Below are 23425 nucleotides of genomic sequence, written 5' to 3' on the forward strand. Positions count from 1 at the left end.
CTAATTTGAAATTCAGTTAGCACAAACAGGGAAAAACACGCAAGCAAATATCTTTCTAAACAGAATGCCGAAAGGATGTTGTTAGCGCATTTGTAAATTTCCAATTTTTTCTTACTACACTCCTCCAACAATGCGAACAAATCAGTTTAAATACAACTTCTTTTACTAATGCCTCTTGAAGCATCGCTGCAGTCAGAACGAGTCAAGGAACCATCTGCTGCAAATACAAATAGAGCTCCATTCAGGAATTATATTACACTGCCTTCCTAGCTAAGTTCTTACGTGCAAGCTGTTCTTGTCAAAATCAGAACCATTGTGATGATGCATCTTAATAGTCAATCAGACTTTAAGTAAAGAGTGACAAAAGTCCACATATGGATGACAGCTGTTTCTTCAGTAAATATTTTCCCATTTATTGAACAGAGGCTTATGGCAGTTTCGGATATGTTCCATCAGACATTTCAGCCTGAACTGCCTAGGGATGATTCAAGCAATAAGGATAAAATTCAATTTTCACATCTTTGCTATAGCTTACACCTGAAGAAACAACAGATCCTCCAATAAAAGTGGCACACTATGTCATTAATTTGACAATGTCCTTGACTAATACTGATAATGACAGACCTAAATTGATGACTATACTTTTTTTGCCCCTTCCCTGGAATACTAGCATTTGAAAATTTTTTAAAAATATATTTTTATTGATTTTTTTTTTTTTTTGCAGAAAGGAAGAGAGAGGAAGAGATAGTTAGAAACATCAATGAGAGAGAAACATTATCAGCTGCCTCCTGCAAACCACCTACTGGGGATGTGCCCACAGCCAAGGTATATGTCCTTGACCAGAATCAAACCTGAGATCCTTAAGTGTGCAGGCTGACACTCTATCCACTGAGCCAAACCAATTAGGGCAGCATTTGTAAAATTTAAGTAAAACCCATGTTTTACTTATATGATTGACTTTCTAATCATATAAAAGAGTTGATGGGGATTTAAACATTTATGATTACTTTTGATAAATTATTAAATATTAGAAAAGATTAATAAGCCTTTAGCCAAAAGAAGCTCAGATGAGATCTCTTTTTAACCAAGAAAATGGCTTGCAAAATTGGAAGTCACTAAAAATGTGCAGATATTGTTTCTCAGCATTTGCATGGTAAACAACAGCCTTTTTTTTTTCTTCCTTTAATGCCAGTTGTTAAAAATCAACATTTAAAAAATATTGAGCATGTAGTCATATTCCACAACTGTCATCAGACTCCAATCTTTCTTCAAAATGGAAATTACTTCAGATCTGACACTAAAAACAGGAATGTCTTACCCTGCTATCGGATCCACGGCTATTGCCTTAGGATTGTGAAGCTCCAGATCAATCAGGGTGACACACACAGACCCGTTGTAATTGCAAACAAAGATCCGGTCACTGACATGGTCCACAAAGTAGAGATTTCTGGTGAGCCAGTCAATCGCCATGTGTTCCACATCTGCAAAACACACACACAAAATCATTGGATCACAGGTGCAAATTGAGGATCATGAGCCAAAGTGTACATAGGTCTGCCTAAACCATCATAGAGGACATTCTGGGAGTACAGGTTGTTTTAAGATTAAAAAAAAAAAAAAAAAAAAAAAAAAAAAAAAAAAAAAAAAAACCTGCAAAGAAATACGTTGTTATGCCAAAATAAGTGATTTAAGTATTCTGTTAAAACAAAACAAACATTTCTTGATAACATTCTTCTTGCTTTGTAAAGACCGAGGATGACCTAGACCCAAATGGATGAAGAGCTTGTAAATCCTAAAATATGGTTATTACAATAAAATTTTACTACTTTTTGCATTTGCCCAAAATAGTTCATTCAACCCCATTGTCATAACTGGCTTGATGGCACAACTAAACTTTTTGGTAGTAAGAAGGGTGAACATTTTTTGTGAATTTAAAGTAAATCCTTATTTTCAGATCCTCTTCTGTTACAAAAAGGTAGAATGGAGAAGATGGAAGAGGAGATCTGTAAGAGCCTTTGTTTATAAAATGTTTCCAAAGCTTGGGAGTAAAGCAAAAGGAGGGGTGAAATGTTTTTTTCAATGACATGAAACAGGCAGGCATTGTGAAACAGGCCTGCTCAAAGATGAATTAATTCTCTAGAAGAGTGATGTTCAGTAGTACTTGCTGTGATGATAGAAATACTTTATATCTGTGCTGTTCAGTAAAGGAGTCAGTAGGCACATGTATCTAGTGAGCTCTTAAAATATGGCTAGTACAACTAGGAAATATAATCTTTACTATATTTCATTTTAATTAATTCAAATTTAAATATTTAAGAAATGTAGGGAGCTAGTGGCTGCTATGGATGTTGCAACTTTTAAAAAAAAAATCATGTTTGACTTGAATATTTTCTATTTGATCAGATTGTAAAATTTCATGCTAGTTAGATTTTTTTCTGATAAAAAAGATAATCCCAAACCATTAACCATTTTTAAATCTAATCTATAAATTTTATTTAAAAATTATTTTCCTTTAAAATACCTATAAATACTTTATTCTACTAATGCTCTTAGAGCAGCAATATTGGACTGGTTCCCTCAATAATGCCTTAAATAACTACAATTCTGATTTTTATTCATTCCAAAATTTTATGAGTCTTATTTTTATGTATGGAAATTATACTTTGATGCCTCCTTGTTTGAACTCACAATGGATCTATGATTCATTGACTAAGAAATACTTTCTTCTTCAATCTGAACCTAAACATTTTGCAATTCTATGCTTCAAAAGAATTCCTTAGTAACATGCTGCTTCAGTTCATATACTCTCAACAGAAAGATGAATGAAGATGCATGTGCCATCATTATTATTTATAACGGTATATTGTCAAAGCAAAACAGAGCAAGCAGCAGCTTTGTGGGAATGTTTACCGTGCCTTACAAGGACAAGCAGAAAGTGGATGTTGTATTATTGTATCAATTGGAAACACATTTTCAAACAAATGATTACAGTTTCATTCCTAAATTGCACAGTCCTTATGGAAGCATAAGCACTTAAATGTTTCATGCAATACATGGAACTTTTTTTTCTCAACCAGTTCAGCAACCAGAATTTTTATTTATTTATTATTTGCTTATTTATGTATCCTCGCCCAAGGATATTTTCCATTGATTTTTAGAGATCGTGTAAGAGAGAGGGAAAGAGAGAGAAACATCAATGTGAGAGAAACACTTTGACCTGTTTCTCCTGCACCTGCCCTGACCAGGGCCAGCACTGGGGAGGAGCCTGCCATCAAGGTATTTGCCATTCACCAGAATTGAATCCAAGACTCTGTCCAAAGGGCGACACTCATTCCATTGTGCCAAACCAGCTAGGGCAGCTACCAGAATTTTTAAAAAGATGAAATATTTCCCAGTCTCCAGAAATCTGTAAATGTATGCTTTGTTTAGTTTGTTAATCTTTTTGTATTTTTATATCAGCTTCTGCACAGAACTCACTGTTTCCAATGTCATTGTACATACATATCTTGGATTCAGATATTATGTCAGAGTATGTTCAATGATCCATCCCTCATGCATGGCATGCAGTTGGTTTAGTGTATGCACTTGTAATTGGAGACAAATTTTCTGTTTGACAGTGTTTACACCTTCTTTCAACTCAGTATCATAACAACTACCCAAGTTTGAAGGAGCAAGGTATCACTAAATAGCCTGATAATTAGAAAACACTTAGGAATTGTAAGAATTGGTTTAGTTTCTGATATTTAGTTTCTATCTGATATTAATGAGATTTTTATTAAGATTGGAAAATTAAGGCAAATGAAATTCAAGTAAACTGATGATGATAGATAGATAGATGATAGATAAATTTGGCTAAATGATTTGAGCATTTTAGGAGAGAGGTGAATTTTTCTAGAAAACAAAGGTTTTTTCACGTTTTATTTTCTGATATATATACCAAAGTTCATTTGGAAACTCCTGAAGATAGCTATAATTGTTTTATGACATCATATTACAAAATAATTTCTAAGTTCTTTGTAGTAAGGCCTTTATTATTTCACTAGAGGCCCGATGTACGAAAATCCGTGCACTTGCGGGACTCCCTCTGCCTATCCTGCGTCCTCTTGCATTCTGGGAGTTCTCAGGGATGTCCAACTGACAATTGGCAGGCTGACCAGGGGGTAGAGCTACGAGGGGCTGACCCCGCCTCCCCATTGTCCCTCCACCACTGCTGGTTGTCACCACCCCCCATCCCCCATGGACACCCTCTCCTTCTGCCCACTGGCACTTGCTGGCCTCACCTCCCCCCACCCCCAACTGGTTGTTGGGTTGATTTGCATATTACTCTGGAGATATAGTGTTATTTTCCTGGGGTTTGCCCCATGGCGCTTAAGATGAATACACTCGGAAATGAATGTACTTCTACTTTTAGAATACAGAAAGCAGAGTGTCTTCAGTTAGTTTAGGCTGCTACAACGAAACACTATAGACTGTGTGTCTTAAACAATAAGCATTTATTTCCCACTGTTCTGGAAGCTGGGATGTTCAGGATCAAGGTGCTAGCTGATTCCGTGTCTGGTGAGAGGAGTCTCTTTCAGGTTCAAATAAATACCTTCCTCCCCTCCCCCCTGCTTTTTAAATATGTCTTTAATTCAAACACACACACACACACACACACACACACACACACACACACACACACACACACGTTTCTCATTCCCTCCCACTTTACCCCCTTCTGCCCAGCCCCCAATCCCCCTCCAATGACTTTTTTTTTGTATCCAAACATGGGAGAGAGAGAGAGTGAAAGTTCTGGTCACCTGGGATTTAATAAGGCTATACATCCCATTGTGGGGTTCTACTCTCACAACCTTCCCTAAACCTAATTACACTCAAAGACCTTTCTTCCAAATGCCATCACATTGGGAGATAAAGCTTCAACCTAACAATCTTGGGAGGACACATTCAGGTCATAGCATTCAGAACTATAGAAATCACAATTCATATTGAAATCCACATATGATAAATAAAATAATTGCTAACAATAATTTCTGAAATATCTCATATTTATACATTACATCAACAATTTTCAACCCGAGTGCTGTGGCACACTGGTATGCCGTAGAATTATTAAAACATGTAACACCTGACTATTTAGTTAGGGATATTGACCTCTTTTCACTTAGTTTGTCAAATAGAATAAATGACAACAGCCAACACAACACTGGTCCATTGTAAATTAATCAAATTTATACCTATTTTTTTGTCAGATTGGCAGAAAATATAACACATTTTTTGTGCTGCAGAATTTTAGTCATTAGTTTAAGTGTACCATGAAATGAAAAGGGTTAAAAATCATTACATTACATATTACCTCAATACCCATCTTAGGTCCTATTTTGGATTGAAAAATACCTATTTTTAAAACTCTCATTTTCATTTGTAAATACCACTTGATCTTGGAGCAAGCCAAAATATCATTATTAATCTTAATGTTTCTTATTATTTAAGTTCCAACAAAAAGTTCTAAGAAAATTAATTATTTGTTGTATATCTGGCTAGAATAATCTTTCAATACTTAACTTTTTATAATAATGCTTAGAAATAAATCAGATGACACATTCAATATGAACTACCAAAAGTGAATTGACTATCTGCATGATTCAAGGGGGGGGGAAGTTGGAATATGCAAATAAATAAGTTTGAGTTTATAAAAATAATTACCTTGATTCTACATGTAAATTTTTGTAAATATTATCCCAGGGACATAGGATGTACAGCATTAATAGTCTCAAAATAATAGCATGATGTAAACAGAGAGATGAGTATTTGCATAATTGACACATTATAAGTATTTTCCCTCAATTATCTTTACTTTAGGAACAAACACCTTTTTTTCACAAATTATCTAAGTAACTGCTATAATTTTCAATGGCATTTTGTGTAATTGCAATCATAATGCACTCTTTTAAGTTAAAAATTTTTGTGGTGATACCCTTGTATACTTCTAATTTACTTAATTATATTTTTCTTACAAATCAATTACTCAAAGCTCTAAGACAGAGTAAAATATCTAAAACAGAGGGAAGGTTAAAAACCTTTATTAATTTTTTTATTCTTACTTATTAATTATTATATTACTTTCCTTTTTATTGAATTTACTGGGGTGACATTGGTTAATAAAATTATATATATTTCAAGTGTATAATTGTATAATACATCATCTGTATATCGTATTGTATGTGTACCACTCCAAGCCAACAATTTTTAAAGTACTAATTTTAGAAAAAAAATTAAGCATCCTTAGAGGAAATATGGAAAGATTATTACATACTGACCCACTTCTAATTTTTAATTTAGTAAAGTGGATTCAAAACACTAGGAGAATATTTACCTTAAAATTCCACCATAAATTCTGAAAAAGCAACAATTTCTATTTTTTCCCCAGTATTTACACATATTTTTAATTTTTTTTCACAATTAATTTGACAGTAATGTTGTTTTAAAAATACAATGGAAGGGTCCTGTTCAGAAGTTCAGAGACAGTTAAATATCTCTCTTGGAGATAACAAAAATCTAAGAAAAGATAATTTTTTTCAAAACCTACATATGTTCCTCAGTTGAATTCAGTTAGGGCATCTTACTTCCTGCCAGATGTGACCCTTCCCCCCCGTGTCTATGAAGGAAGATGTTCTTAAACTTGAAGAGTTCCTAAAGTCAGGGGTCAGGAGACAAACAATAGATTGGGCCTTATGGGGCCTTGGAGAAAATATGGGAATCTTTTCTTTAAGTAAATTGATGATTCCAATGAAAGATATGAAATTGAGGAAATCACACTGTGACATACATACTCTGAATAAAAATAATGTGTGGAGGTGAAATATTCACATACACATTCACACACACACACACACACACACACACACTCCACAGAGCCACTTCAGCAGGAAAAATATATTCTTTTTAATTCCTAAAAAAGAAGAACAAAACATAGTAATCGCTGGTTTCTATACTGATTTTATTTTGCTCATAAGTAACTATGGTCAAACAAGAATTTATACTAAGAGAAATATGATATTAACTATATTTATGCTGTCATTAACATGATAAATTCTTACAGAATAGTTCAAGCACATATCTAAACATCAGATTTACAATTTCAGGAAATCTATTTGAGTTGTTCACCAAAGGATTACCGGGCTTTGGGGTATTACTTCATGCTTACCAGCCTCCCCGCAAAGGGATATATCAACCAGAATGTCAATTTGTTAATTTATGACTACTTATAATGAAGCCTTTGTAATCAATAGGATGGCACAATTACTAACATACACCATCCTAACAAATGCCTTTCTAGAATTATTGAATCTGAAAAAACAAGCCTCAAAGTTCTTTGAAAAGCATAGAATCAAAGCAAAGGAAACTTCGTAGACCCAAGGGTTAGGCCTTCTAAATTTTATGAGGTGCTTAGAAAGTTATTAGAGCTGCACTATAAATTCTACCCTTTTGACAACTAGAGTATCTCAGCATAGTCTATCTATCTATCTATCTATTTATCTATCTATCTATCTACCTACCTACCTATCAATCTATCAATCTATCTATTGATCTACCAATCTATCAATCTATCAATCTATCTATAGATATATTATCAATATTATATCTATATTCATCTATATTTATATATGTTTATATATATAAATTTAGACCAATATTTCACAAGTATTTTAAAATTTCTTCACCATCTCATCATTTGACTTTTCTCTTCTGCTATCAAGAGGTTTTGTCACCATACTCTCATCCAACTCATAAAAATTATTTATTATAGTTAAATCAGATACCCCTTGATATTGCTTACGTTTCTAAGTTCTAGCATACTTTTTGCTAACATCCTCAACCACTAGTTTCAGTAATTAACATCATGGATTTTAAAACATGTTTCATGACTTATTCATGATGAAAACAGCATTGTGCTTTCCACATTTCAGATTGATAGATAAAGAGAACCTGCCTAATGCTACCTTCTACCTGGAATAGACAAGTGTGATGGGGCCATCAAGATATTCCCACTTTGATTACTAAAATCCATAAAGTTCTATACAGCATCAAGACAAATTTAGAATAAAAAATGTTTGTGTTGTGAATGTGTAAAGTACATTTTAACAACTTCAAAAAAATATGAATACTTGATGTTCAGCATCTTCCTAATTTCTGTGTTGGTGAGTTTCAAGAATATTGCCAAATGATAATACAATAGTAATTGAGTTCTTCATAGCATGGCAACTGAGCTAACAATAAAGACAAATTTATAGAGGAACTGAATGCCCAGAGTTGTCTTTTCTTTTCTTTTTAAGTGGCATTCAAAATGGCCTTTTATGGTTGTGTTCTTGTTGTAAATCAGAACAGTTTACTTACTTCAAAGTACAAATCCATCTAATGTTAATGTAAAAATTAAAGAATAATTTAATACCAATACCTACAACATTGAGCATTTGGAATTAAGAAGGGAATCCTGCTAGTTCTCTAAAAATGCATCCTCAGATAAACAGCTTTGCTAAATTTAACTCTTTTTGTTAGCTTGTTTGTTTGCTTTGAGCTCTCAATGAATGGCCTGATAACTCTGCTAAAATTCAAGAGTGCAGCAGGAATACATTATTGCATTAGGCGCGCGCGTGCGCGCGCGCACACACACACACACACACACACACACACACACACACATAGCAGTCATGTCTCACAAAAAGTCATTTTTATGTTTCCATATAAATATGCTAAATAGAAGAAGAGAAGCTATTAAGAGATATAAAATGTTTAATAAAACATGCATTTCCTTATAAAACAGCATTTACTTAAAAATGCATCTCTGGGAATAGTTATATCCTCCTGGAGTATGTACTTTGGATTCTTCACAGATGTTCCCTAGGAAATACTAAAAAAGCAGTTACTGCAATCAAAATTTTGTGCAGTATTTGTATCTTCACAAGATACACTGATCGAAAAGTCTGAATTCTAAACAGCTAAAACAAAGAAAGAAAGAAAAAAAATGCCACCATTTGCCTGGCCAGGTTCCCTCCTTAGGTTGGAGTGTCAACCCATACACCAAAAAGGTCTCAGGTTACCTTGTTGGTCAGGGCACATACCTAGGTTTCAGGTTCTATCCTGGGTCTGGATGCATATGGGAGGAAACTGATAGATGTTCGTCTCTCATATAGCTGTTTCTCTCTATCTTTTCTCTCTCTCTCTCTCTCTCTCTCTCTCTCTCTCTCTCTCTCTCTCTCTCTCTCTCTCTCTCTCTCTCTCTCATCTCTCAAATTTATAAAAACATATTCTCAGGTGAGGATTAAAAAAAAAACACTTTTTTTTTTATGGGAGGGAGAAATCTAGTCTCATTGATTTACAAGAGAAGAATGACCATATTGCCTTTTCAGTTCTCAGCTAGGAGCAAACCAATTCCTGAACTTTTTATAATGGATACTGAAACCAGACTGTTGAACAAACTTCATCTCCAATGAAGAATAAAAAGCATAAATTCTGGGTTCAAGGTAAGTCCTCTGTCAGGACTTCTCAGAGGCTGAGAGACTCAAAGAATACCCTGACTCTGCTCTTTATGACCCAAATGGCATCTGGGGCCTTGATGATAGCTAAGTTTTTTGGATTGGGATCAGAAGCACACCCACCATTTTATGCATCCAATTACCTAAATACAAGATAGCAGAACTTCCTTCCTAATAAAACGTCTACACAGACCAATGGAAGGAGAAGGGTTAAAAAGTCCACTGTGTTGTTCTGTTTGATCTCTCTACTAAACAGCTGACTTTTATTATAAGAGCTTTGGCTCCAATACTGTTTAATTATTACTGAGAAAACTAACAAAGGTTTGGTCAATTTCTTCCTATGGTCATTGATGTTAAATTTCAAAATAAATCTACAGGCACACACCCTAGGAAGTCAGAGACTGAGCCTAAATCAAAGCCAGTAGTTTCTGAACAGACCCAGTAACTGAGAAACACCAAGACTAACATGTGAGGCTGTTATCTAGACCCAGATCAGACCTTACTAGCCATCATTCAGACTAGTTTTCTAAATATCTGGTAGTGATTTGGTAGGGGCTCTCCAGAAATTGGCTCTACCCTTGTTCCCTCTAATTCTTAACTTCCCATCCTTTACTTACATCTTAAGCTTAAAGGAGCCACCCATTCGGGGGGAGGGGGGGGGGGGAAACTAACAGGTCAACAGAAGATTAAAATACTGTGTATAATCCATTTGCCCTATGATGTCCTGGATCAGGTAGAAAGGGCTCCTCAGCTCAACAGTAAAATTTTTGGAAAGGACACGATACCTTATAAAATGAGCAAGAGACGATTGGTTATAGGAAATGAGAACTTATTTTATAGGTGAAGAAGCAGATTATACAAACATACATGCAAAACAGAAAAATAAGTGCCTTATAAGTGTAAGTACTGCTTTTTATGTGGATCATGGGATTTGAGTGGGAACAGGCAAGGTAGGTCAGCTGCCTGCAGAAAAGCCAGATGATAAAGTTTTGTTTTTGTTTTTTTAATTTATTTTTTTTATTTTTATCCTGAGGTAAATGGGAAGCTGCTACATTATACAGCATGTAAAATTTCCTACACTACTTTGACCACAAAATCTTTTCCAAGAATGTCTTACATTTTTATTTTAATGATGAAGTATTGTGATCACTCTAGCAGAGGTGTAGAGATTGAAGTGGACATATATGCCCACATTGGAACACTAGTGTGTATAATTTCATTAGTAATCAAAGAATGCATTTTAAAACAATGTAAGTGACTTTTCATTAATGAGATAGAGAAATATGATTATATAGGGAAATTCATAAAAATTCAATATTTAAGTATACTAATATGCCTTGTAAATAAATTAGGCCAAGTTTCATTGATGATATCTATGTCATTATAAGACTGAATAAGCATAAGATGTTGCTTTAAAGTTGCAGAATCATCTTCTAAAGTGCAGACTCACTATGAGTTGACTGATTTGGAGTTAGTATTTGTACAGTTATAGGTGGATTATTGTGTCACAGGATTGTCTTTGAATTTTCAATAGGGACACAGCCTGATTATTTTTGTCCAACCATACCTTAATAGATGACAATTGTAAAAAAGTGAAGTCTGTGAAATTCTTAGGCTGAACTGAGGTAAGTAGGGAATCTTACCTAATAATAGACAAACATGTAAATTGACTATTCCTCCGCTATTCCCACAGCCAAGCAGAGTGAGCATGCAGATTAGAAGGACAAATATGGCTGCCACCACAGAGTAGCCAGCTGCGGCAGGATGCCTGCTATGAGAGGTAGGGCAAAGGGCAAAGGGCAAAGGGATCTACAGGAGCAACACTCCCCGCAAAGACAAGATGGCAGACTCCAGCCTGAGTCTGCAGTGAAGACCAAGGCAGCAGACTCTGGCCTGAGTGAAGGCCTGGGTCCCAGGAGCCGGAGGAAAACCGGTACTGGAAGCCAAGGGAAGGAAGGCCTATTGCATGAATGAATCTCTTCGTACAATGGGCCTCTAGTATTTAATAATCAAGAAAGGTCATTGATTAGTACTTACTGAGACCAAGAGGTAAAGATTTCTTTTTAATTTAAAAATTTTCAGTTTTAAGCTCATTTTTTCATTTGTAAACTGACAATTATAAACTGTATACAGTTCATATAATTTTTGTGATAACAATGAGGTATACATTCAGAATTATTAATGTACTAGATAATATTTGGTAAATTAATGTTATGTGATTATTAGAGAGTTGCTAACACAAGGGAAAGAAGTAAGACTGATCAATGACAAAGGTAAAGTGTCAAAATCCAAATGTTATCCAATCAAGAAATGAGTTTAATAGATTGAGGCAGAGATTCACATAGAAAATTAGCTAAGGCTGAAACAGGCCCACAGCAAGGGAATGGGCTAATTCAGAAGTAAAGTCTATAAAGAATAAACAATCCTTTTATTTGTGTCCAGGTATAATCTGCTAGACTGGAACTGAGCCCATGAAAAGATCAAGACAAGCTGGTCAACTCCATATTAGAACCCGAAAAATGATATCAAATTTTGCAAAATATCGGAGAGTAACATATAGAAAATGAAAGTGTCAACTATTTATCTGGAGGAGAACAATCTGGTTCTGAATCATCTTTCTTAATAAGGGATAGCTCAGAAAATATTGTTATCTGTCTCAATAATATCTGTGCACTTTGTCCTGAGGAAATAGCTAGATATCACTACTTTTGGGAACCCCATCATTTTTGTTGAATGTGTGTATTTGTGTCCCTACAACAGTATTCTCCAGGAAACATTTGGGAAATGATTAGTTATTACAACTGTGCTTTCTTTGAATAGTTTATTAGAGAAATAATTTTGCTTACAAAATGTTTACTTTCAAAAATTTTCTTCAAAATCTGCAACTATCAGGCTCAAATGCTAGTTAATAAAAACAGGTATCTTTAAAAAGAATAAAATCCAATGAGAAATATAATCTCTAGCATTTTCCCCAATGTTCCTCGGTTAATTAATATAATTTATTAAGTGTATTATTATCACTTGTCTTCAATTTTCCACAATATTTCTTAGGAGTATTTCTCAATGTTAAAGGTAGGCCTCTCTAGAGGGCCATATCAGAATCATTTGGTAAACCTTTGCAAGTGACATAGGCTTCCACAACTCATCTCACTCACTCCCTTTCCATGAGTCTTATGCCTTTTTCCTCCCATTTAGTGACTGTTTTTGTAAGCTGCTGTTGCTAATGCTAGTGCATCTAATCGATTTGGCTTGCTAAAATGAAAATCAATAGTTGAGGGCAGAGTGGTGCTTAACAAAAGTCATGAAGTTTGACCTAGCTGAAACCCATATCCAATATTTTTTGTATGCTGCTATTTAGTTTCCAATTTTCCCTTCAGCCTACAGGGAAAAACAATGTCTCCTTATTGCTTACAGTCATTCATTAAGTTATAGATATTATTACTTGTGGAAGATTTGGGAAGGTCTTTGAAGGGCCAGTATTTTTCAATCTAATGTAGAAGAAAGGACATTGGATGTGGATGTCTTATCTCTGCCTTCTTTTTAAATACTTGGTATTGCCTAATACAACTGAGTTTTGTAGTTGTTTTATCTATCATAAAACAGGAAGAGCACATCTCTCTGGCTTAATCCACAGAGATGTGTTGGGTATGCATGAGATGAGCTAATCAATAAAACATGTAATATCACAATAAATTGTCTATCAATTTGTTATTATGCAAGTTTAAATGCAAGTCAGTCAGACCTATAATGATTGAGTTTCTCCTTATAGGTATCCTTTAAAAATTTTTTAAAAATATTTTTTGAAAAAATGATATTTTCTGTAGGTAAATTCAGAGAAAAGCATCTAAAAGTAATAGAGTAAGGTAAACTAAAGAGATAAACTCTGAAACATGGGTAGTGACAGGTACTCAGACATAGTCCCATCAATTCAAATTTTTGCTTCTATGGTGCAATGCAGGTTTTCATGTAAGGAATATTCCTATTTCATTATCCACTCACAAACTGTCATAGCGAATGCAGTGATAGCTCCTCTGTGACATGTTGATGAAATGCGATACGTTACAAGCAATGATAGAGGAGCCCAGCCCTGCCCACCTCCCTCCATTCTCATCATTGAATTTCTTCCACACATTAATCAATTTTTCCTTAAGTGACTGAAATTGCACAGATCAAATATGACTTATTCAAAAATTATTTATTCTAACTAAAATATTGCCATTGACTTCACTTTTTATAGATCAAAATGAATGTTTTCTTCAACATTTCAATAAATTGCCTAAATATATATATATATATATATATATATATATATATATATATATATATATATATCTTTAGTTTTTTCTAGGTTTGCCAAGAATTGTTTTAGAAATAAAATGCCAGTAAAATCTAAGTTAAAAACTATTTTCTGTAAACATTCCAATGTGCAATTACTTGATCATACCCAGATTTATTTTAAATGTGTAGTTTTAAAAATGCAAGTTAAAGAAGGATTTCTACAATTATTAGAACGTATTATATAGAGAGGCAAAGTTACTTACGTAAGTTCAGATAATAATTTTGCCTGGCAAGTTAGAGATTATAGGCAAGTAGATATTTGACTACCAGTATTCCATTTCCCAGGGACAAATACATTTGGATTACTTGAGGATAATCGCTGACCTGGCAAGGATTGGAGGCCTTTGTTCAATTTCCAACTGCTATCTATGCCAATGTCTGAATTACTCAAATCATATGGCAGTAGCCTTTGTGCTACTTCCACTTGTTATTTACTATTCAGTATGAATTGTCATTTCTTCATAGAATCCTTGAACTAGCCAGTGTTAACTGCCTTCACTAGAAACTTTGCTCCACTGACAGAATTAATAGCTTCATGGATTGTTTTATTTAAGAGGATCTTCTGAGTGTTTGATTCTGTCTGTGAAACATTTATTTCTGTCTATGTAAATATATACAATCATTTTTTATATTTGACACTGGTTTATTTAATCTAATCAAGATTATTTAACATTGCATCTTACTATTTTCTTACATTGAATAAGGATTGATTACCAATTCCTTTAATAGTATGAAAAAAAGTTAATAAAATATGATTATTTTAACCAAATAATAAGACATTACATATCTGAAAACTAAATTTATTCTATTATAAAACATCTTTCTTCTTAATGGTACATTTTCTTCCTTTCTCTTCCTATTTTTATGTTAGAATATCTGTAAGAAGAAGATATTTCTGTAAATCACAACATAAATGGATGTGTGTATACAACAATGTGATTTCAATTTATGGTAATATTCAGGAAGAAAATAACAGTTGATAGTTTGTGAACTTCTGTTATGAGAAATCAAAGTGAATTATAAATCATAAATCAGTATTTTGTAAGAAGAGTGTATAAAAAGTGATTTGCTGGGAGAAAGTGCCAATAAATACAAGTAGTAGTTACAACTTAGCATAAAACTAATAGTTTTCAAGGTGTTTTAACAAATTCTATAGTTGATAAGCTTATAATTAATAATCAATTCTGTTTCTCGCTTTCAACAAAATCCCACCTTCACTATCACACTGTGACCTACCATTCAGTGAAAAAAATCACAGTTCTCATTGAGGTGATACTGAAATAAGCATTAGAAAAGAATTAAAACTATCTATGCATTGCATTAAAAAAGAATTAAAACTATCTATCTACTTATGAAAACAGTGAAACTATACAAGTATGTGTGAGTATATGCAAAACACGTAGTACAAATATTTAAGTGCATTCAGACTTGCATATATAGCTCCCCATAGCCATAAATTATGCTAGAAAATCTAAGAATCCTTTCTACTAGTCTGTCAAAAAAATCATTAAAGGATGGCATATAATATGAATTGAAACACTTACTGTGGAAGGATTGAAGAATATTGATTGTCCATTCATCTGTTAATCTTCCTGTTCTTGTTATCTGAATACATTTGAGCTGATTTGAAGATTCTCTTGATTCAATCCAACAAATCATATCCTCATTATAAATAAAATCTAGAGTATGAATTTCATTTCCATTGACTGAGGTCAGTGTTGCCATTTTACTTCCATTAAGATAGAAGATCTCAATGGTTTCAGAATTTGCAATTAACAGCATAGGTGGCCTGTCTGTAGGTTCTGGGATAAAAGAGAACATGAAAAGTGAGTTTAGTGACAAAAAGTCCCTTTTTACAATTTTGCATTATTTATTGAATTATTCTGTATTTTAATGCATCTTCAAAATAAAAAATACTTACAAAAACATGTATTAATAACCCTTATGTATGCTTCACTAAGTATATATTTCAGTTCTTTTCTCTAAGGAAAATAGTCTACTGAGCATTTTGTATTCTTTATTTCCTTAGTTGTAATGTATTGTCTAAATATAAGAACTTGCTATTTACTTTCATTGCTGGTAAATTAAAGGGAGTGCTGTCAGTTATTCTTATAGCAATGATGATGGATCTGGCTTCCCTGAGGTGGATGTATGAGATCAGAAATGCATGCTCAGGATCAGAACATGCAAAGCCCATAGGCTCATACAAAGAGTGACGTCAGCCTCATTGGTTCCTTGTCTGGCCCCACAAGTCAAACAATCACACATTCCTTTAGTGACTAGCTTATGATTACTGAGTAACTCCTTCCATATTTCTGCCCTATGGTTGGGAAAATAAGATTCTAAATGGAACAGCAACAAGTTCAATACTACTTATTAAACAATGCATTTTTGCTTGTGTTGGTATTGATAATTGACCAGAATTTCAATACCTTTAATATTTGAAGGTAATAGTAAAATCCTATATAATAAAAGGCTAATATGCAAATCAAACTAATGGCAGAATAACTGGTCACTATGATGCACACTGACTACCAGAGGTTAGACACTCAGCACAGAAGCTGGCCCCTGGTGGTCAGTGCGTGCCCAGAAAGGGAGTGCCACTCAGACAGAAGCTGGGCTCACAGCTGGCAAGCACATCAGTGGTGGCGGGAGCCTCTCCTATCTCCATGGCCATTGGACATACCCCGAGGGCTCCCGGAATGCAAGAGGGCACAGGCTGGGTTGAGGCACCCTCCTCCTCCGAGTGCACCAATTTTGTGCACTGGGCTTCTAGTCTCATATAAAATTAGTGTTGAAAGTGTTTGGCTAGCCCTGTCCAGTTTAGTTCAGTAAGTTGGAATTTCAACCTTTACATCAAGAGGTAACGGCTTCTATTCCAGTCAGAACACATAACTAGGTTGCGGTTTAGGTCTTGGTTTAGCCAAGTACAAGAGGCATCCAATTGGGTTTCTCTCTCACTCTTCTTTTCCCTCTCTCTTAAAAAATAAAATAAAATAAAATAAAATAAAATAAAATAAAATAAAATAAAATAAAATAAAATAAAATAAAATAAAATAAAATAAAATATCAATAAACATATCCTCGGTGAGAATTAAAAAAAAAAAAAGACAAAAGAAAAACCATTAAAAATTGTTTAGTGGTACAATCCTATCTAATAAAGAGCTAATATGCTAATTAGGTGGAATAGCTGAACAAACCTTCGGGACAACCTTCAGGACCAAGCTGGGCCTGCGAGAGCCAGCTGAGACTGTGAGGGGCTGCCAGTGCTGAGAGGGCTGAGCCCCTTGCACAGATTCTGTGCATCAGGTCTCTTAGTTATATTATAAAGGTAGCTTTCTTGCTACTTAGAAAATACACACACAGAAAAAAAGAAAAAAAAAGAAAAAAAAAACAAACACTGAACATCTTCAATTCCTCTTTTTTCCTCTCCTCTATTCAATGTATCATTAAAATCTCTTTGACTCTGATGTCAAACTTATCAGGAATCCCACCATTTCACAGTGAATGCTTTTACCATCCTGCCCCAAGCAGGGTCATCTCTTAACTAGGTCATTTCAGTCGCCTTCTAACTGGTTTTGTCACTTCCATCTATTCCCTCCTCTTCTTTGGTCTATCTCAATATATTAGTCGGAGTTATTATACCTTTAAAATATTAAGGCAGACCAAGTCAATCTTCTGCCATTTCCAAGGGGGCTCTCATTACAATCAGAGTAAAAGTCAAAATCTGTGTCCTGGTGTTTAAAACCCTACCTGATTTGACCTGATTTCCTTCATCTCCTAACTGCTCTCATCCTCCTGCATCTCATTTCAGACATGGAGCACTTCTTACTTGCCCCTTTTTGGGCAAGCCAGGTAAGCCTCTCAATCAGAGGTTCTTTATTCTTCCTGGAATTATCATCCCTGATATAAGGCCAACTTGCTCACCTCCTTTTAGGCATTATCTGAACGTCACATTTCTGGTGAGGGTATCTTTAGCTTATACAAATTGCAAGCCACTATACTCTCAATTTCTTGCATTATTTCTCACTTAAAATCAAATATAGATATTTATTTTTTCTGATTCATTGTTTTTCTATTTTTGCTGATGTAGCTCTATGATTTTGATAAAGCTTGGAACCCAGTGGTCATTCAATACAAAATTTCTGAATAAATGAAAAAGATACGTGAAACTCTTGCCCAGTAAAATTATTAAGAAATATTCTGTGAAATTTTACAAAAAAATTTGGTTTCTTAACCTATGAATGAAACCCAGAAAAAGGTGGGATATTCAGAAAATTTCATAAATATTATTTGATCTTTCAAGAAACTCACCCTGAGAATTGTAAAGATAGAAAAAAAAAAAAAAAGCTAAAACATGAATATTTGATTTTTTACCCCCCTAAACAATTCTCTCAATCAAGCCATAGAACTTTCCTCTGTCTTTAGAAAGATGATGAAAGGTTTTGACTTTATAAAAGCAAAAAAGGAAATAAAAATAACAGCAAAAAGCTCAATGAGATTATAAAACTGCTTAGCCCAACAGTCTCTTTCTCACGGAGAAAACAAACTTGTTCTGGACAGCCTGTATAAACCACAAAAAAAGAACTCTCAATAATGTTAAGATCATAGCCAATAAAGAGTTCTCTCAGAAGCAATGGTAAAACTGAATTATCACTGCTTAGCATAACCTTATCAAGGGACTCCATCTGAGCTTGGTTAGCCAGTTGGCTTCTTTCCTAATCTCTTAACGTCATTTTGAACCATGTCATAGTTGCCCTTGCCAGTCTCTAAATTTGCAAGTCCAGAATGAGTCTTTATTCAACACCTGGCTCTGCTTGTTTGTTTGCCGCACCCCCCCACCGCCCCGTTGCCACCAGTTGACAGTGGCACGTTTGAAACTTATTAGATCATAGATTTCTCGGGTTAAGAAGGGGTCTTAGATGGCTGTGTTATCAGTTTAGCAAAGATATACTGACATTAATGTCAGAGCTTCTTTTCTTCATTGTCAATTGAAATGACCTTCAGTGAAGTTGCCTCTCCTTAAAAAATGAACCGTTATTTAAAGAAATCTTTGCTACTAAGCTTTCTGAGAAGTCTAGATGTAGAGAATCATTTCTTCATTGGCTACTAGCCAGTACATTTAAGTATGTCATGGACATTATTTGGAGAGGGACTGGAACACGAAGGAACACTGAAATTCCCTGAGAAATTGAGATAAAAATAAATTAAGGATCAACACAGCCGATGCTTAATTGAGATTAATGCTTAATTGATCAATCTATTTGATTTTATAGCTGCTTTTCTTTAGTGAATCAGTTGATTGTTTTAATGTAAAATATATCAACCTATGATTTCAAAACCTGCAGGTAAGCAGAAAAATCAATCAAAATATCAATCAAAAAGAAAAGCTAGATGCTTCATGTTTTGATTTAATAATGGTAACTTTAAAATTCAAATGACATACTGGAAGAAGTATACCTACACTATTAGCTGTGATGTCCTTTACTGAAATAATATTCTCTGCTAATTACTAACTATGATTTTACTCTTTATATATATATATATTTAAAAAATATATTTTTATTAATTTTAGAGAAGAACGGAGAGGGAGAGAGAGATAGAAATATTAATGATGAAAGAGAATGATTTATTGGCTGCCTCCTGCACACCCCCTGGGGATGGAGCCTGCAACTTGGGCATGTAACCTTGATTGGAATTGAAGGCCAACACGCAATCCACTGAGATAAACTGGCTAGGGTCGGTTTTACCCCATAGACAAATTTAAGGCTTAGCATGGGATGAGGGGGATCATTGAAACCTAAGAACCCATAAAAATAATCAAGGGCTAAGGATATGAATGAATTAAGGATCAACACAGCCAATGATTAATTGACATTAATGCTTAATGTCAAAGAAAGCACATAGTCAGTATTCTATCCTAGAGAACTAAGACTTGGCATGAATAAGTCTCTCCTGGGCTATCAATTGATTCATACCGAAGAAAGACAATTGTCCTCATATGCTTCAACACCCCTCATCTGTCAGTAGTATAAAAACCGGTGTTTTCCTCCCAGTTATAAAGACACGTATTTGTGATCCGTATGATCAGAAAGTGACTACTTCCTTTCACATCTGTCATATTAATCAGCAGCTCACTTTCTGAGTTTGCAAAGCCGCCATGCAGGCCAGTGTGAAGATTATAGTGTATTTCAATTCACAAAATGAAATAAATAACACATTGTGATTTTTAATCAGGACAATGAAATATGTTTAATTGATAATTATTGAAGGACTTTATTAGTGAATCTCAAAATTTGGAGAATAATTCATTCAAATTTTAGGTTATTGGATGATTAGAATTAGCAGATAGTCTAGAGATGATCAATTCACATTATTTTTTAAATTCTTAGTCACTTTTCCTAATTGTAGGAACTACTTTAGCTACATAAACACATTTTTCTTAATATAGATATTTCCCTCCAAGTTGTAAGTTTGTAATGACTGAGTTAAATATAATAGATAGTTGCTCGTTAAAAACTGCCTTTAAATAACTCCTGTTCATAAAGTAGTTCCTATTTAAAAGCGTGCGGTCTTAAGAAGTACATTTATTTTGTTTCCTAAAAAGGAAAAGAAAAAAATACTGCCTCAGTATTTGCATATGCATTTAACAAATATTTATTGAGCATGGCTAGCTTCTGCCAGGCACTGCTGTGGATGCCAGGGATATCAGTGTTAACAAAACCAATAAAACTCCCATGTTCATAGAGCTTATATTTTAGTGGGAGGAACACAAAATAAACAAGGAAGTAAATACTATTTAATATGATTTGGCAGTGATGAATTCTATAAAGAAAAGGAAAGTAAAGGAAATGTGGGTTGCTCCTTGGAGAGAGTAGTTCAACTCAGAATATATTTAAAAGTTTGAAATGAAGGGTTTATGAGAAAGAATAGATTCAAGGGTGACTCTAATATTTGGGCTTGAACAATTGGGTAACTGGGGGTGACATTTACCAAGATGGAAAACTTTGAAAACCATTGTTACAAGGGGAGAAAATCAAGGGTTTGGAAAACACCGAGTTTGATATTTCTATTCATTCCAGATGTAGATATTGAGTTGGTTCTGAATATCCAAGTGAACTTTGTGTTCAATAGAGATGCTACGACTGGTGATAATAACCTGGGAGTCCCAGTCTCAGATGTTCTATAAAATCGTGGAGGAGCATGTATTTTTAAAGGCATGATACAGGATAAGTGCACTTACGAAATCAATCAAGTAAGAAATGTTCAAAGGACTGAACACTGAATTGTGCCAATAAATACTGGCACTGTAAGAAAAATGCAACAAAATAAACTGATAAAACATGTCTTGTAAGGTAAGAGAAAACTCCAAGAATATGTTGCCTTGAAAGGAAATGTATTCAGGAGGAGAGGAGGATAAGGTGCTGCTTAAACTGATAACTGAGTAATTTGGCAATTGGAGGTCATTGGTAACCTTTATAATAAAGGTGTTAGGTGGGTGATAAGAATGTAAGATCCACTGAAGCGCACTCAAGAGAGATGGGGAGGAAATGGAGAAAGATAACACATTCTGTGAGGGGGTTTTTTGTGTTTTTTTTTTTTTTAAGGAAAAAGAGAAATAGAGTGGTAGTGGAGAACAATATAGATTTAAAGAAAGTTGCATCATATCATCTTTACAACATGCTTTTATGCTGATAGGACGGATACAGGAGAAGAGAAAATACTGAAGAGCAAGAAATTAAGAAGGCAATTGTATACATCTACTTCTTGAGCAGGAGAAAGAAGATGAAATTGATGTACATTTGAAGGATTGGCCTCAGGAACAAAGTCAAATTGTTATTTGATTCAAATAAGAGAAAGGTGGAGTGATTCGTTCTAGATTCAAAGAAATTGGTAGATTTAATTAAGTTTGTAGTAAGAAAATTATCTTTTGCTTGTTTTTACTTTCTCAGGGAAGTATGAAACCAGATCTTTAGAATCAGATAGAAAAAAGATAGGTAAAAATTAATTATCTAGGAGTAGATAATTAAGGCCATGTAATCTATTTCTTTGTTTTCTGAATAGATTTAAATATACAACCTATATGTTAGATTTCAATTTTCTACTATGTTATTAAAAAGGCAGATAAGCTCTAAGTACTCAATGGTGATTATATATAAAATTTCTAGCTACTTTCCTAGATATACTCTTTGCAATTTGACAATTAAGTTATTTAAAATTTCTGAAAATTTTAAGAAAAAATTCATATAATAATTTGGCAAACATTATTTTATATGGGAAGATGAAAACTTTGTGAGTCCTAGTACTAAAGAGAAATGCTTACTAAATATTTTAAAATGCAATCAATACAATGGATTTTCTTTTCTCAGGATTAAAATGACTCTAAGCAGCTTACTAGGGAGAATATGCAGAATATTAGTCATCAAAGTCAAGGTCAAGATGAAATCTAGAGGAAGAAGTGCCAAGGGTAATTCTCTAACTGCTGTTATTACCTTGCTATTGAAATTGATACAGGGATGCCTTGAAGGTTCTCTAAAAACTTTGTGTTTTCTTACTATTGATAGAATAAACAAAATATTATTCTTTTCCTCAGGTTTTAAGTTCCACCCTGCCTCCTCTCAATATTTTAATAACTATATATTTCTACTTTTCCCAAACAAAGCAATATAAAAGTTATATAATTATGTATATCATGGCCTCACCTTAAAATTAAACCCCATATAATTTCTATACATTTAAGTAGGCCTCATTTCAGTTTATTTTTCATTATATTTGTCCAATTTGAAGACAAAGAAAGGGAATTAATTGTAGAGCATATTATCTATTACAGATTCTAATTGAGGATTTAATTAATCATTCAATAGCTATTCTACAGCTTGTTATCCCATTTCTAAAATGAAAAAAAAGTTTATTGATTGTCAATATAGAGCCAATAAATGTGGCCATGTAATTGTTTATACCCAAACAAAGAAGTCCTCAGTTAGATTATAGTTAAAATGTTATGTGGTAATGAAAATGGAAGACATGCATTTTTCCTATATCTGAGATTTCCTTTGACTATGAGTAAATCAAAGGTGTTAGGACACATAAGACACCATGGTTGTGTTCACTGTTATCAATCTTGCAACTTTGTTGCTGGAAAAAAGATTCAGGATATCAAGAAAGGTGCTAGACTGTGAAAGTGATTTCCTCTAGCAAAAATTAAAAAAAAAAATAAACAAAGAAGTAAAAACCACACAAAATATTATATCTTAACACTGGCATACTCATTAACAGTGTTTGAATAGGAAAAAGAAGTGTGACGTTTAATTTTAGTGATGAAAATTCCATCAGAAATTCTTACCCTAACCTGTAAGAAATGGGATTTCTAACTGAGTGAAGGGCCAGAGATGTAGGGTGGGAATACTCCAAAAAAATACAGAAATATGTTGTTTACTGGACATGCCAGGATTTCAAAGGCAGTTTGCAAAGTTCTGATATATTTATAGAATACTAGAGGCTAGTGGACAATATTCGTGCATGGGGGAGAGAGGTGTCCTGCAGCCCAGCCTGCA

At 34.0% G+C, this 23425-nt stretch overlaps 1 protein-coding gene across 1 annotated transcript in view; it reads right to left on the bottom strand.

The window, feature by feature from the left end:
- LRP1B (LDL receptor related protein 1B) overlaps nucleotides 1-23425 on the bottom strand; it is a 1553318-nt gene that overhangs the window by 774792 nt on the left and 755101 nt on the right. Inside the window, exons 6-7 of the mRNA XM_084892846.1 lie at nucleotides 15416-15673; nucleotides 1319-1481 (exon numbers count right to left, since the gene is read on the bottom strand). Coding sequence (XP_084748972.1) covers nucleotides 1319-1481; nucleotides 15416-15673 — 421 coding nt within the window. The remainder of the gene's footprint in view (nucleotides 1-1318; nucleotides 1482-15415; nucleotides 15674-23425) is intronic.

The sequence above is a fragment of the Pipistrellus hanaki genome (genome assembly GCF_964339955.1).
Source record: "Pipistrellus hanaki genome assembly, chromosome: 8".
NCBI lineage: Eukaryota > Metazoa > Chordata > Mammalia > Chiroptera > Vespertilionidae > Pipistrellus > Pipistrellus hanaki.